General features: G+C 34.3%; 3 protein-coding genes across 5 annotated transcripts; 1 reads left to right on the top strand and 2 right to left on the bottom strand.

Moving 5' to 3' along the window:
• Positions 1 to 4,166: 4,166 nt before the first annotated feature.
• Positions 4,167 to 6,300, bottom strand: LOC140974844 (transmembrane emp24 domain-containing protein p24delta3-like). Its single transcript, XM_073438334.1, has 4 exons — positions 6,026 to 6,300; positions 5,310 to 5,522; positions 5,114 to 5,190; positions 4,167 to 4,403 (listed from the first exon to the last, which is right to left on the bottom strand). The coding sequence occupies exons 1-4, from the start codon at positions 6,245 to 6,247 to the stop codon at positions 4,259 to 4,261; spliced, it is 657 nt and encodes a 218-aa protein (XP_073294435.1). The 5' UTR covers positions 6,248 to 6,300; the 3' UTR covers positions 4,167 to 4,258.
• A 4,828-nt stretch (positions 6,301 to 11,128) lies between these two features.
• Positions 11,129 to 16,450, top strand: LOC140975117 (uncharacterized). 3 transcript variants are annotated; one of them, XM_073438658.1, is made up of 5 exons: positions 11,129 to 12,192; positions 12,266 to 12,403; positions 13,478 to 13,717; positions 13,803 to 13,905; positions 14,408 to 14,638. In XM_073438658.1, exons 1-4 carry the CDS (start codon positions 11,317 to 11,319, stop codon positions 13,893 to 13,895), a joined length of 1,347 nt encoding a protein of 448 aa, XP_073294759.1. In that variant the 5' UTR covers positions 11,129 to 11,316; the 3' UTR covers positions 13,896 to 13,905; positions 14,408 to 14,638. The 3 variants fall into 3 exon arrangements, with proteins under 3 accessions (XP_073294759.1, XP_073294756.1, XP_073294758.1); XM_073438655.1 differs by lacking the exon at positions 14,408 to 14,638 and adding an exon at positions 16,249 to 16,450 and having other exon boundaries at positions 11,130 to 12,192; XM_073438657.1 differs by having other exon boundaries at positions 11,130 to 12,192; positions 14,586 to 14,638.
• On the bottom strand, positions 14,880 to 16,242 carry LOC140975118 (E3 ubiquitin-protein ligase RZF1-like). Its single transcript, XM_073438659.1, has one exon. It carries the CDS (start codon positions 16,056 to 16,058, stop codon positions 15,063 to 15,065), a length of 996 nt encoding a protein of 331 aa, XP_073294760.1. The 5' UTR covers positions 16,059 to 16,242; the 3' UTR covers positions 14,880 to 15,062.
• Positions 16,451 to 17,251: the final 801 nt, after the last annotated feature.

Consider the following 17,251-nt stretch of genomic DNA (forward strand, 5'->3'; position numbering starts at 1 on the left):
GATATTCTCCGATAAGTACAAGATTCGTGAGTATTATAACCAAAATAATTAAAAATAACTTTGTGAAAGCCATCTTCTTTTTTCTTCAAAAATTTGATGAAGAATAATTTTAGAGAAGAAGAGAAAGTTGGAGTGATTGAATGTGTTTGTGAGATCATATTTATAGGGCAAAAACTAGCCGTTTTGTTACCGTTTATGACCGTTGGTGTACAAGAAAATAAATGTATGTATTTGTATAATTTTATGGTAATAATATGGTGTATATAATATTAGTAATGTTTTAAATAATTATGTATATCATATCACAATATTATAATGAGGTGTCATAAGATATTTTGTTTAAAAATCTTATAGACTTTTATACTTGTCGTATCCCTTACCGGGAGTGTGGGATGTCATCTTAACATCTTCCCATGATTTATAACAAGTTTTTTGAAAAATTTATTTTTATTATTTATAATAACATTATATTATATAGTAAATATATAAACAATAAATAAATAAACAATAAAATAAATATTATTACTTTTGTTACCTTTTTCTTCTGTTTTGGAGCTTGGAAAAATATGGAGGACTTTTAGAGCTTCGTGCTGATAACGTGTTGTGAAAAAGTAAAAATTTACGGTAAAAAGTAAAAATCTCAAACTCTCAAAATTATCACACTACACACTTTATAATATTTTTCTTTAGACTCAATTATGATTTTCTTCACAAATGAGAGATCTATTTATAGAAAATTTTTACAAATAATCCAAAATTAAATTACATCATTACCTTCATCATCACATACAAATTTCAATATTCAACACCTAATTTTACCTAATTTTCAACATTCAAATATTCAATACACACATTTTAAATATTATTTTTCAACAATATAAACATTTAATTTTGATTATTTAAGACTTGTTTAATTTTGTTTTTGAAAGAAACATGAATGTTGGGATGCAAGCATGTTGATACTCTTATGAATCCATGAAACTTGGAAATAATGAATAAAGTCCAACAATTGACAAAGGAATATATCAAAGGTTGGTAGGCAAGCTGATATATCTATTTTGCACAAGACCTGACATTGGATTTGTTGTAAGTATTATAAGCCAGTTCATGAACAATCCAACTGAAGAACATATGGATGATGTTTTTAGTGTATTGAAGCACCTCTAAGGATCCTTTGGAAAGGGACTATGCTTCCACAAGATCGTCCTAAGAAACATGCAGTTATACAATGATGTTGATTGGGCAAAATCTTCCACTGACAGACGATCCACATCTGGGTATTGCTCATTTGCATGGGGTAAACTTGTAACATAACGAAGAAAAAGAAACCTGTGGTAGCAAGAAATAGTGCTGAAGTTGAGTTTCGGTCCTTGGCCAATGGAACTTGCGAAGGTATATGTACACAAAGGTTGTTGGCAGAATTGAAATTAAAGAAGCATCAGGTATTGGAACTAAAGTGTTAAAATCAAGCTGCGATAAATATTGCTAATAACCCAGTCAATCATGATCGAACTAAGCTTGTTGAAGTCGATCGTCATTTCATAAGTAAAAAACTCGAGAAAAGGACTTCGAAACTTTGTTACGTCCCTGGTCACGCAGAAGTTGCAGAAATATTTATCAGTATTAATGTATGCATCTATCACATTAAGTATTTGTAAACAAATAAGAAATAAATACACAATTAAATGTGAAGTCTTTTCAATTTTTTTTTTAAATTCGAATTTGAATTTGACGTCCCTTAAAATATAAACTACATTTAAGTGTATGTACTGATTATATCATTTCATTTAATTTTGTTTATGATTTTAGGTTTTGTTATACTTTTATATATTTACTTTCACTATTATCTATCATATTAAATAAAATATATTTATATATATATATTATATTATATATTTCAATTTTTTTAAAGAATTTCGTGAGTTTCTGATATATTGATTGTCTGTAAGTTGCTATTATTATTATCATTAGAACTTAAATATAAATATTTTTTAAAATATCCTAAAAAATAATTAAAATTTCTAATCAAAATTTATTCATCTAATAAATTACAAAAATTGTGACTTTTTGAAAAATATTTTTTTATTGTTAAATTTTTGACAAACAAAATAATATATGATTTTTTTTAAAATATCTTCTTATATTCTTTTTATAAGTGACAACTCTACTATTGTTATCATCATATGAGCGTTATCTCAAATTACCTAAATATTTTTTATATAATAATATTTAAAATTTAAATATATTCATTATTAGAGATGTCAATGGGGCGGGTTTGGCTAAACCCAAGACCCTCCCCATGAAAAAAACTTTGACCCATTACCCGCCCCACCCCGGTTAAATATTCTTCGGACCCACCCCACCTCGAATACGAAACGGGGCCGGGTAGACCCGTGAGCCCCATGAGACCCGAATTTTTTTAAAATAAAAAAGTAATCTTTCTTCTCACATGACTGAATTAAAAAACAGACAAGCCTCTAAACACAACATTGTGGAAAATTAATTCATGTCTTCGACCACACTTAATAATAACAAACAAAGTATTTTCACGACATAAAGAATTGCATAAAAAAAAGATTTACTAGCACTCCAAAAAAATCTTGACATCCCCAAAAATAAGTCATAGCATAATTTATACAGATCAATATAAAATTAGCGAGTATGCAATATTTCAGACACATTTTTCGGGATCATTTTCCTGTTCATCAAGAATGGTGGTACAAGTTGGTAAACTACTTGAAGAATTAACTATAAAATTAAATAGATAAAGTACATTGAAAAAATAAAACTGTAATTTCAAATTGTAAAAAAATGTAATTTAAAAAGAGAAAGTACAGTAAAAAAAATTAAAATGAAAGTACAATAACAAAATAAAACTGTGATTTATTCACTTTTCACCTCACCTCACAACCATCTTCGCGTGCACATCAATGCCTCCAAAGTCGTTGGATTAAGTCTACAAAGATGAGAACCATCTATTCTTCCACTATTGCTAAAAGTAGATTTAAATGCAACAGTTGACATATGAATAACTAAGACCGTTATGATTGATGTGAGCTACTAAAAAAATGAAAATTAATAAAAACAAAACCCTAGACTATTTATATCAACATATATGGGGTGAGTATGGGGCAGGTTTTATAGGACCCATGACCCGCCCCATATCCAGACGGGTCTGAAAAATTGGACTCGAGACCCGTCCCATGACCCATTTAATATGCCCAAACACACCCCATACACGCGGGTCCATTGCGGGTCTGGGTTTGGACATCCCTATTCATTATATTATATCAATAATTTTAATAATTATTAATCTTTCTAAAATGATTTGCATTTTTTAAAATTATTTATCTATTTGTTTGTTATGATACTTTGAGAACATATTTTATTGGCCTTTGGGTATAAAGAAAAATTACAGATTTGGTTTTTGATACAAAATAAACATAATTCATAATTTTTTGGATTTAAAAAAATAATCATTTGTTTTGGTAGAAATTCTCCCTACTAAATATAATAATTTAACGAACAAACTAATCCAATTCTAATTCTAATTAAGCTTCTAAATTTTCATACGCAATTAAATCAATAAAATGTACATTTCCTAGAAACAACCTACACAACAAAACCCATAATCAAATGAAGAACGATTGTTGTATTTTACTTCAATGAATTTCAAATCCACAATTTCAAAATCCTCGGCTTGTTTGGATAGAAAAAAACATTTTCAAGAGTAAGTCTATTGTGAGACGGTCTCACGAATCTTTATCTCTGAGATGGATCAATCTTACCGATATTCACAATAAAAAGTAATACTCTTAGCATAAAAATAATATTTTTTCATGGATGACCCAAATAAGATAATACTCTTAGCATAAAAATTAATACTTGTTCATAGATGACCCAAATAAGAGATCTGTCTCACAAAATACGACATTTGAGACCGTCTCACACAAGTTTTTGCCCATTTTCAATAGTATTGACGTTGATTTTATCTGAGATACACTCTCATATCAAATCCTCACCTAAATCGAATTATACATCAAAATCAAATTATTCGATTCAAACACAACCAAGATAAAATTTGACAAATTAACAACATATCTTCAAAAAAAAATCGAGATTTTTATTTCATTCGAAAGAAAAATAATAATAAAAAAGATCCTTATCCTAATCAAAACTAACAATTAAAAAAAGTAAATCTTCATCTTTCTAACTTTTGTAATATATAATAAATAGTTCCCTAAAAAAATGCCAAATTCTATATCAATTTGTTCTTCTTAAAGAAACGTCTCAAGTACCATACTTGGAAGACCGAAACAACAATACACACCCCGAGAGAAACCATACTGCAGCATGCAACTCTGACATTCGTCGCCTCGCTCATGTTCCTCAACGTCGCTTCCCTGTAATCAAAATACGACGTGTATCAGAAAGGCATCGATGATAATAACGATACAACTCAAATCTTTAATTTTTTAACTGCACAAATATACAACGATTTTGGATCGCTCTCATAACAGGAGCAAATATTGCTATCCAACAATGACTGAGTTTCCGTTACGGCTATCGACTCATCTTAAAAGTAAATGTTAAATCTCATGTAAAGTTGATTTGAAATACCTATATTGTTTAATGGATCGATTAAATTTCTTGTCCGAAACAACAATACACACAGCGAGCATGTCACACAGGGTATGCCTAGTACGGTTGACTTAGCTAACGTGATTTGCAGATTACTGCGTTATCCTGAAGGAGTATATCTTTTTGGTTTTGGGTTTTCTATAATTTAAAAGTGAGAACTCGTTTCTTTATTTGGTATACCTACCTTGAGCCAGATGAAAGGAAACTTTCACGTCCGATTTTGAAGGGGGGAGATCCTAATGGGATTTTATCCCAATTTTTCTTTTGCTAGGCCCATAATGAAAAAACTCACTTTCTTGCGATTACGAGGTTTATTCGAATATGAAATCGAATCTTAGAAATACAGCATCCCACTTTTTTTTACTACCCAAGGCTTCGATTTACTCATTGCGCACCGGAAAATAGCGGCAGTAGGTTATAACAAAAAAAAATAAAAGGACTTGGAAGAGTATAAAAGAATCCAGATGGTAACCTTTCTTTAAGAGAGATTAAATTGCCATGGATTAGTTTCACAGCTGCTTCAACCTTCATCAACTCAACTTCAATCACCTGCAGACATAAATAATTTACAATCAAACATAATATCCCTAGACAGACATATATATACACATGAATCAAATGTATGAACATGAATATAAATTTAGGTTTAAGTTTAGAATAAAACTTACTTCAAGATTTTCTTTCTTTGCAATTGCATCCCAATCTTTAGCAGCAACTCCCGTTTTCCAGTCGATACCGACGGTCACGGTTTTGCCTCCATGATGATCACCATGCTCCCAGAAGCAAGCCGAGTATGTGCCACTGTCGCTTGTAGTGAAGGCGAACTGGCCGTGAGTGACGTTTTCTTGGCGATGGAGGTCGTCTCCATTCGGTGATGTAACCTACAAAATATATATTATGCGAGATTTCGTTAGATTGGTTGTGATTATCTTGATAGGAACACGTTTAGAAACGAGTTACTGTCTAATATGCATCCTGCACATATCGAGTATATACATGCAGATTAAGATTTGAGTCGCACCGTTACAAAGTTGTACTCTTTAACTTGTCCATCATCTAAAATTTTAATTCATCACTAAACAACTATGAAGAACACGTTTTTAATCGATCCATCTAAAATTAATCACGATGAATGGACACATCGCTAGGGAAACTCATCCGGGGCACGGCGAAAATGTATTGGAAACGGCCTAAGCATATTATATATAGATGCTAAGAGTCTTTCCTAGTATCGACATGTATAATAGACTTCTATAACAACTTATTTTAATCATTTTCGCTAAACGAGAATGGTGACGAATCATCGCTTGACACAACATATATACATATAAAGATAGAAGTTCAGAAATCAAAACATGAAAGATGACAAAATATAGATGCTAACAGTAACAGAGATAGTGGGGAAAACAGGCGAATTCTCATCTTCTTGATCTCCGATGAAGGCGTAGTAATCCCCCACCACGACGTCGCTGTGACGCAAATCCTCATACACGCACTTTGCACCTGTACTAGGCAAGTCCAACCACACCCCGCACACCACAGGCAACGCCGCCGCCGCCAAGAGCACCACCACCGCCCACAAAACGTGCACGGGAAAGGAATTCATATATGCTTAGGCTTAGTTACGTAAACTGCGTATCAATGCGTTAGGATTCTTGATACGGTGTGGATTATGTTGTATGCTTGAAGGGAACCGCGGAAATTGAATTCCACACTATGCATGGATACGCCATAAAAATTAATGATTTAAACAAAAATTTATACAGATTATCTTTATATGATTTTGGTTTTTTTTTTTTTATAATAATTTGTAAATGAGATATGATATCATCTTAAGAATTTTTGATGAGGTTTAGATAAGATTCAAAGAGGTTTGAATATTGATAAAATTAATATGATAGATTTTTTCTTGAATAACAGATGAAAATAAAATATGGGTAAATTTGGTATTGAATAATAGAAAAGGTAAATTTTGATGGCCGGTATATATTAAACCATAAGTAGCAAGCTAACATAATAATAAAGAAATATCAGAAAATTAATAATAAAGAAATGATGAATTTACGTATAAGATTATTATTATTATTATTATTTTTTAAACTCCAAGTAGATTGCTTTGAGTGCTAAAATCTACAAATGTAATTTTTTAATATTTTTGTCTAGATATTACCTATTCTATACACTAAATTATTATTAACTTGAATTAGTGTTTGATGGACAAAGCTAAGTTATACGAACGTCCAAAGCAAAGCATGTGTGATCATATATTTCATGTTGATAGCCAATATTGGCCATTAACATATTTTTTGTGGTGTTTCCATCTTTTAAGTATTAATTAATCGTCCATTCGTAGTCATTGTGACATAAATGTCACCGTAGTGAAGGTGGTACAACTACCACCGTAGTTGTTTTGCCTATTATGCCATCCTCGAGTGCAAGGACATTTGTTCGCACTGAATTAGGAACAAGCAGAGGCAGATAATGATAGGGTACTGATCTCATGTACGTTTTTATTGTATGGTATTCCCGTGTATACTCGATGTGAGAGTTACGTCAAATTTGTCACAGTTCCAAATTTTCACTATAATGATACTAAGAAACAAATAGAGTTTTTACAAGAACATGTCTCTCTCAAAATTATTTTCTTGTCACTCTCTTTGTATGATTTATAATAAATACAATAAGGGAGACCAATACACATATATAATATTACGTTGAAATCTAATGCACAAACCCGCAACAGGCAGAACTTGCACTCGTATTCACGCTTGAAGTGGCTCGAGCCCGACGCTAAACCATCGTGAACCATTGAGCCATGGACCCGAGACCTTGTAAGTAAGGCATGGAAATTTGTTGATGATTTTAGAGATGGAAATGAAGAACCCTCCTTTCTTTTCTCTCAATTTCTCGTTTTGAAGTAAAGGAAATGAATTAAAATCTGAAACCCTCGATTTTTATAGCACAATCAACTTGTCTTAAAGATTAAAAACGTAAGTTCTAACAGTGGGGATGAAGACTAAGGTAGATATGACGGTTCAAATGAACAACTTCCAAGACCTTTCGCTAGATCTCTAGAGGAATGAGGTATTTTCCCTTAGTACACTATGCCGAGTTTGCCCATTATGAATAATGTTGCTGAAAGATGAAACGGAACACTTAAGAAAAAGGCCAGGAGTATGATTATTCATTCTACATTACCCAAATTAATCTGGGGAGAAGCACTAAAGACAACAGCATATATATATCCTTAACGAGGATCTAATTAAAGCAGCGACCAAAACCTCTAATGAACTTCGAAAATGCAAAAATTTTAGTCTTAAGCATTTGTACATTTGGGAAACTCCAGATGAGGCATGACCTTATAAGCGTAATGAAAAGAAATTGGACTCAAGGACGGTCGATTATTATTTTATTGGATATATTGAAAGATCCAGGGGATACAAGTTTTATGATCTCAAAAGTAAGTCGATTTTTGAGTCAGGAAATATCCGGTCTTTTGAGGATGCTGAGTTTGCAGGGGAGATACGGTTAAAGCTATTGTCTTTGAAGATAAATATGCAATTATTCCTACATATGTCTTGGGCATTGATCAAGATCATATTCTTCACTTTGACTAAGAAACAATACATCAAGACAATATTGGATATCCTCTCATTCCAAATGAACAAACTCAAACACTTCTAGAACCTATTCCACTAAGAAGATCCATTAGATAGCGAAGAAATGCAATGCTAGATGATTACGTTGTATTTCTTCAAGTACATGAGGCAGACATTAGAATGATGGAAGATGATCCTATCAAATTCCATCAAGCCATGAAAAGTTAAACTCTCTGAAGTGAAATGATGCCATGAATGAGGAGACAAAGTCCATGAAAAATAATTATGTATGAGATCTTGTTCCATTACCTAAAGGTGCAAAACTCATTGGTTGCAAATAGACATTTAAAATTAAGAGGGATTTGAAAGGATACGTGAAAAGATATAAACTCTTTTTATCGCTAAAAGCTTTACACAGAAAGAATACATCAATTATAATGAAACGTTTTCTCCGATTTCTTCGAAAAACTCTTTAACGATTATAATGGCTTTGGTGCGCATTTTGATCTTGAGCTTCATCAGTAGATGTAAAGACTCTAATTCTAAATGGTGGCATTGCTGAAACGATTTATATGGTGCAACCGGAAAACTTTGTGTCTAAAGACTCAAATAATATGATTTGCAAACTCAAGAAATCCATCTATGGACTTAAACAGGCATCTCAAAAATGATATTTCAAATTTCATCAACTGATCATCTCGTTTGATTTTGTGATGAATTTGGTCAACGATTGTGTGTACCATAAGTTCAGTATGAGTAAGCATATTTTTCTAGTTTTATATGTTGATGAAATTCTAGTAGTAAGCAAAGTTATAGATTCATTGCATTACACCAAGAGATTTCTAGTTAAGAATTTTGAAATGAAAGATCTTGGTAATGCATCTTTTGTAAGTATCCAGATACATTGAGATCACTCTCGATGTATTATTGGATTATCACAAAAAGACTATGTCGAAAAAGTTCTCAAGCGACATGGGATGCAAAACTATAAACTAACAGATATCCATGTGACTAAGAGAGACAAATTTCGTCCTAAACAATGATCCAAGAATGAATTTGAAGAAAATGAAATGCAGGAGATTTCTTATGCATCTGTAGTGAGGAGTCTGATGTATGCTCATATTTGTGCACGTCCAAATATTGCATACGTGATATGAATGTTAGGCAGATATCTATGTTATCCAGGAGTGCAACATTGAAAAACAGTCAAAATAGTTTTACAGTACCTACAGACAACAAAAGATTACATGTTCATATATCGGAAGTTTGATCAACTTGATATCATTATGTATACTGAGTCTGATTTAAATGGATGTCAAGATAGTATGAAATCTACGTTCTGGAAGAGTGCTAAAAAGTTTCTTACAGCCTCTTCCACCACGGAAATTGAATTTGAAACATGTTATGAGGCAACCAATCATGGAATATGGCTGCGAAATTTGTTACGGGACTGCTTATTGTTGATTGTAATGAAAGACCACTAAGATTACATTGTGACAATAAATCAGTAGTTATGTGTTCCAATAACAACAGGAGCTCGATGAATTCAAAACATATTGGCATTAAGTTCCGGATTGTTAAAAAAAGAATTCAAAGTGGTCAATTGTCTTTTGAGTATATCGGTACAGACTTCGTGATTGTGGATCCGCTTATTAAGAGACTACCACCCAAAATATTTCATAGGCACATTGTTAGTATGATTATTATGTCAATTGAGGACGTTAGTGGGAGTTTGTTATTTCAAATATTTTTCATTTGTAGATATTTTTAGTTACAATTACATAAAGTTATTTTTCAGTATAAATAAATTTCAGTTTATCCACACTCTGATTATGTTTGAAGTTTGATCTTAATGATTTTTAAGAAGGACCCAATTAGAAATAGCATGTTATGATCACATTACATGAAATTTTCATACTACACATCCACTTCAAAGTCCAAATTATTCAATTGTGTTGGTAAATGTGACCATTGATGGGTCGAGTTACCTTACGTGTAACAAAGACGGCTTCGATCATATCTTGATGTGATTCATAAAACGGTCGGTTATAGATATATTATAGTTACTAACAATACTTTTTGATTTCATAAGGTTATTTTCACAAAACATACTTATAAGGTTATATATACAGCCCAATTTGGAGATTTTTAGGACAATTTCAATTATATGGACTCATATGTAAATTATTATGTAATATGGATTGTCTGTTGAGGTGAAGCCCAAAACTTAATGTGATTGTTTAAGGGTTTGGTTGATGATTTTTAGGGTGTGTTTGGTTGAGTGGATTAAATAAGGATAGATTAATAGTCAAATATTTATCGTTAAAATTTTAAGATGTTTTAATAATCATTTTGACTCGGTTTAAGATCCAATACTATTGATCAAATAGTTATACATCTTAAAATTTTAACGATAAATATTTGACTATTAATCTATCCTTATTTAATATACTCAACCAAACGGAGCCTTAATGTATCTGATATGTCATGAGCCTTTAATGTGTAGAGATGAAAGTGCAATTTATGTTTTTATGATGAGCTAAAACATAAATATCAGAAAACAACGATAGATATTATTTTTATATTGGTCATGATCCCCAAATCGAGTGTTATCACGTTTCCTATTATATACGATCTGAAGAGAAAATTAAAAGATTCTCTCAAAGAAAAAAGGCGTAGATCTAGAAGATCAACTGCTCATTCTTAAGACGTAACGATTATGACTTCAAACACTCTTCCGATAAAATTTCGATTTAATTCTTTATGATTTAACATTATGGATTATGAGTTCACATACATTTTTCTCCCATACTCTCTTCTCACGATTCAAGAAAAGCAAGGAGATAAGTGATGAGAAGTCATCACTGCCGAGGAACCTCGTGAAGGTGCTCTCGTGTATTGATTCTATTGTTCAATGGATCATACTCCTCTTTCTCAAATTGTTTCTGATTCTTACAATATAATCATGTTTTATTTCATACAATTAAAATGAGTGTGCGAGAATTCGCCAAGTTCACTATAAACTTTAGCCTCTGTTAGTTAGTGCAACTTGCTGTTGTCTGGCAGCTAACGGGAAATGTCCACGCGCCACCTCCACCTCCTCATCTTCTCCGCCGCCAACCTCTTCCTCTCCATATCCACACCACCACCCATCTCGGCCGCCACTCAACCCCGCGAACCCGCCCCAGTTACCCGCTTCCGCAGCTATCTCAAAATCAAGACCGCCCACCCCAATCCCGACTACACCACCGCCGTCAAATATCTGACAGTCCTCGCCTCCACCATCCCCACTCTCCAAATCAAGATTCTCTATCTTACGACACCGGAAAAGCCTCTTCTCCTCCTCACTTTGCCTGGCTCTAACCCGTCCCTCCCGGCGGTTCTCTTCAATTCTCACTTAGATTCCGTCCCCGTCGAATCCTCCAAATGGCTGCACGATCCCTTCGAAGCTCATTTATCTCCTGAAGATGGGAAGATATACGCTCGCGGCGCTCAGGACGACAAATGCATTGGTATGCAGTATCTTGAGGCTATCAAAGAGTTAAAAGCTAATCTTGATTTCTCCCCGTTGAGAACCGTGCACGTTTCTTACGTACCTGATGAAGAGATTGGAGGATTTGATGGGATGGCTAAGTTTGTTGAAAGCGAAGAGTTTAAAGAATTGAATATTGGGTTTGTAATGGATGAAGGGCAGGCGTCCATTAGTGATGAATTTAGAGTGTTTTATGCTGATAGGACTCCATGGCATATGGTGATCAAGGCTAAGGGATTACCGGGGCATGGCTCGAGAATGTTTGATAATAGTGCTATGGAGAATATGATGAAGAGCGTAGAAGTTATTACTAAGTTCAGAGATAGTCAGTTTGATCTTGTTAAGGCTGGATTGGCTGCAAATTCGGAGGTTATTTCGGTTAATCCCGTGTTTCTGAAGGCCGGAACTCCATCCCCTACCGTGAGTTTTTTCGTTCAAGTGATTTTTGTTGTGATTGATATGTGTGAAGTTGCTAGTGGATTTGGTTTAATAGGGATTTGTAATGAATATGCAACCATCTGAAGTGGAGGCTGGGTTCGATATTCGGCTGCCGCCTACGGCTGATCCGGATCTCATGAAGAGGAGAATTACAGAGGAGTGGGCTCCTGCATGGAGGAACATGACATATGAGGTGATTGTTAGTTTAATGTGTGAGATTAAAATGGAATCCTGAAATTTAGTCTTTTATGCAGATTCTAGAATAACTTTGTTATTTATTTGGTTCTTTGATGACTATATCTTTGTAATTTATCAGGAGATAATGAATGAATTGTTGTGTGATATTATTTATGATATGTCGCCAATTATCGAGGTTGTTTGAGCTGGTATTCTGGTCTTGAAGTAGTACATTTCTGCATGTCGAAGTACTTGATCATTGGCAGACTTTTCGAGCAAATCAGATTACCAGGCTCTGGAAGTTGAATTGGTTAGCCCATGAAGAATATGGGAAGCTGCCACAAAGTGTACTGAACCCTGATGGATGCTTAGTTTAACCCTTCTCAGAGCTGTAACTGTGTATAGTTTTCTTCCTGTTTTGTATTTCACATCTAGTATGAGTTCAGTTGGGTGGCCGAGACAATTGCTCTTTGGAAATGAAATTGGCGAGCCACCTTTGACTGAGCCAAGTGCAAGCTGTGATAGCTGCTTTATCATGATATAATGGCTAAATATACTCCATTCTATAGTCAGACGGTCTATAGCTGACTCTCATTTCGATCTTTACCACGAACCCTGAAATGTTTCTTGAACATGATATAGATTGGCATATACCGTTTAAAAACTGTGGTCTTACTATTGCCCCTCTAAGAGCGTACCAACACCCAATACACAAGCAAAATCTTGTTAGCTATATAACTTGGTTGAATAAATATCATTTCCCATCAAATAACCACCCCTACGGTTTAACAGTTGTTTCTGTCCTTCACTCACTCCATTAAATGTCTTATGAGCCTTCAAGTTGAAAATCGAGAATGAAGTATTGACATTTTCCCATTTGGCAATAGAAATTAAGTGAATTTGTTTATAACATTGGAGAAATAGAAAATTGTGAGGAGTTTTAAAGACCTTTTTCGTGTCTTGTTCTTTTATTTTTATTTGTCTCCTTGAGTCTTTTTCCTTCCAAGAAATATTTAATAATTTATTTCGAATAGTATCTATGAAAAGGAAAGTCTGTATAGGAAGCCTAACTGCTTCTATTTTTTGGCAGATCACCGAAAAAGGTCCTCTGAGAGACTACCTTGGGCGTCCTTTATTGACACCAACTAATGATTCTAATCCATGGTGGTCTGTTTTTGAGCAAGCTATTGCAGAAGCTGGCGGAAAACTCGCAAAGCCTGAGATCTTAGCTTCAACGACGGATGCTCGATTCATGAGACAAATGGGAATTCCTACCCTTGGTTTCTCTCCAATGAAAAACACTCCTATATTACTTCATGATCATAACGAGGTGACTTAAAGTTCCATATTTATCTCTAGTTTATTTATTTAATCGTACTTCTAATTCTATCATCATGATTTTACTTTCTTGGCAGTTTTTGAAGGACTGTGTTTATTTGGAGGGAATTAAGGTTTATAAGCACATAATCAAATCATTGAGTTCTTTTGATGGAACTTCATCATCATAGTGAAACATTGGTAAATTTCCTGTTGATCCTCGAAGTTGCTTGATCATTCACTGGGGTACCTGTTTTATCTATATGCGATGAAGATCTGTTTGTATACTGCCTTTATCTTCTATAAGCCAGGATATTAAGCTATGCACTCTTTATAAAAGTTTGTCCTGGGCTGTTGGTTCTTGCGCTGAGATTCTGCAAACTTGAGAGAATGAACCAATGTGATATTTTTAATTTTATGACAACCGTTGATTCACGTGGCACCAATGAACTCACTTAATTGGGCACATTTAACTTAAAGGCTGTATGCCACTATTTTCAAGTTGTGCTCAAGCTGTATTGTTCTCTTTTCTACTTGTATATGAAATCTTTGCTGCTAAACATTGCACGCCATGTTTATTACTCCTGAGGTAAGCTTTTAGATGGCATAAAAAAAATAAGTGCCTAGTTCTTTCCAGATGTATCACATGGACCTTGAATAAAGGTTAGCATTCTTTCCAAGTATCTTCAAGTTTTTTCAATAGGCATTATGAGAAAAGTTGTTTTCATTCCTTCTAATTTTGATGACGATGGATGAAGATATGATCTTGGAAGGATAAAACGACATGCTGTTTTCTTCTGTTCTTGTCTTGTATGATGCAATTATATTGCACTATTGTTTTGTTGAAAACTTTTCTCTAAATTCAAGTAATTGTATTTCAGGTGACCAAATTCCTTGGCATGAATATTAAATGATGATGGTGACCAAAACTTAAGATTATGTTTGGTTTTATTTCCAGTCTATATTTCTGTCCGCTACATGAATAATGAGAATGATCACTAATTATATTTGTGTGATGTATTCTTCCCCTACTCAAGGTGATGAGGGTGAGTACAACCACTTTATAGATTTGGGGTATATATTCTTCCATGTATTCATGTGGAATCAGATTATTTTCATTTGATGTTTTCTGTACAACCATTTTAATCTTCGGTTTGAAATGACATTCCAATCTCCTGTTTGTCTCTTGTAAGTTGTATAAAAGTTAATAATTTGTGTTTTTCTTACATGAGAGGTGTCTCTGGTGAATACGTTCACATAGATATATAAAATAGGATTTTCAAACTCCATTTAGAATAGAAGGTCGAACAGTTCTATAACAAGCGCATTGCAGTTCAATTCTCATTCTATAGATGGGGTTAAAGTTGCCGATGTCTGGATCGAAAGGGCCACAAGTTGGACGCTAATTGCCTAAGCCGCCAGCACCTTTGTGTCCTGCCTCCTTCATTTTGCGTGCCTCGCACATTTTGCAATCCATCTGTTTGGGTGCCATCCGAACCACGTGGCACCGACACTTCAAGACGGCAGACAGGGCAAGAATTGTGGAGCCGGAGCCAAGGGACGATGCAATCCGAATGGTACACATGGTTGCACGGCAGCTCCCTTGCTTCCATTGCAATTTTCAGTTCCTCTTTGCAAACTGGGCATTCTTTGCCCGTTTGCAGATGGGATGGAGTAATTTTTACCGTAGGAATGGCTTCTATTGTCGATTCGGGAGCTGGTAGTGGGCCAGTCCTGTCGTTTTGGGTCAGTTCCTCAACTAGTTCTTGCCATCCTGGTCCCGAAAAGTAGTTTCCTGGATCCAACGCATTCGGGAGTAGCCTCTCCCTGTTAGGATCCGGGCGAGCTGGCCGAAGGATGATCCAGGTTCTAGGCCTGGCCAGAATCCCACTCTCCGGACCCCAACCATCAATATCTTCATCAAACATAGAGTTTCTTCTCCTGGGCCATAGCCAGTTTCGGTTTCTGGCATCTTCCGTGTCCCTATGGCGACGTCGTTCCCCATTTTGGACCCCAATTCTAGCATCTTCCATGTCTCTGTATCTACGTCGTCCCCCTTCTGATACCCCTATTCGTTCCAAATCACTAACCTCTGCTCTATTAGGTTGATTCAACATGAGGGAAAGTGCTTCTAAAATCCTTGCCTCCGGCGAAGGGTCAAATGAAGTGAATTCAAGAACTGGCCTAGGCCTCCCAACGTCGATTTGATACAGGAACTGGCCGAAGCATCGAGGGCAAAGGATGTTGGAGGGGTCGTCATATGCGATCCTAACCATCCGATGACATTGGTAACACCAATAGAGCTGGAAGTTCCCTGCACCGGGAACTCCCTCATTTGGAGGATTCAAAGACATGGGAATGGTATATTAAAGTTTCCAAGGATCAATTTTGTTTCTTGGTTTTATGACATTATATATATTGAGTGAATCAGACAAGAAAAAAGTTAAAAAGATGTCTTTAGGAAGTTGTAATAACCGAATCTTTGTGTTCTTTTTCTTCTCATGCAATTTAGTGATCCCTTGTGTTCATTGTTTTCTCTTGCAGAAAGCTTACTTAGAAAGAAAAGGATGAGATAAGATATCAAGTGGAAAATCAAGAATGTATCATTTCATACTCCATCTGCTAAATTAAACTTTACATAATTATTTAGATATATTTTTTTTTTTTTATCAAGAGTAGGATAAATTAGTATAAGAAATTTGAAAAACGAATGAATTTAAATGGAACAACCTTGGATATTTTTCTGGATCTTTGGAGAGATGTCAACGGGGGTGTTAGTTTGGCCAAACCCAAGATCTGTCACCAGCATCGTACCTGAGATTTCCAGAGTCTGAGTCGATCTTAGAAATTGAGCCCCTTGGATGATACATCACCATTTTTTCATTATTATAGCTTTGAACAATACTACATTATTTCTGTTTAAATCATTTTCAAACTAAGTACAATATTTATTTGAATTTCTTGGATCATCAATACTCAACAAAAACAACTCTTCTTATTCATTTTTGACAAAAACTTGTGTGAGACGGTCTCAAGAGTCGTATTTTGTGAGACGGATCTCTTATTTGGGTAATCCATGAAAAATTATTACTTTTTATGCTAGGAATATTACTTTTTATTGTGCATATCGGTAGGATTGACCTGTCTATTAAATTTTTTAACATTATTATTGTTTTGATTTTCTTTTTTTACATATGTTTCCTCCCTTTTTATTTTATAGTTACTAAATAAAGTATTTATTAATATCATCAATAGGAGTAGGTTTTTTGTGAGACGGTCTCATGAATTTTTATCTGTGAGACGGGTCAACCCTACCGATATTCACAATAAAAAGTAATACTATTAGCATAAAAAGTAATATTTTTTTATGGATGACCCAAATAAGAGATCCGTTTCACAAAATACGACCCGTGAGACCGTCTCACACAAGTTTTTGCCCATCAAGATCAAATTTTTTAACATTATTATTGGTTTATAAAACTTGTTACTCACTCTTGCTCCTACTTTTGCCTTGGTAACTTGTTTGATTGATTTTCTTTATAATCGA

The sequence above is a fragment of the Primulina huaijiensis genome, chromosome 4, assembly GCF_012295235.1.
Source record: "Primulina huaijiensis isolate GDHJ02 chromosome 4, ASM1229523v2, whole genome shotgun sequence".
NCBI lineage: Eukaryota > Viridiplantae > Streptophyta > Magnoliopsida > Lamiales > Gesneriaceae > Primulina > Primulina huaijiensis.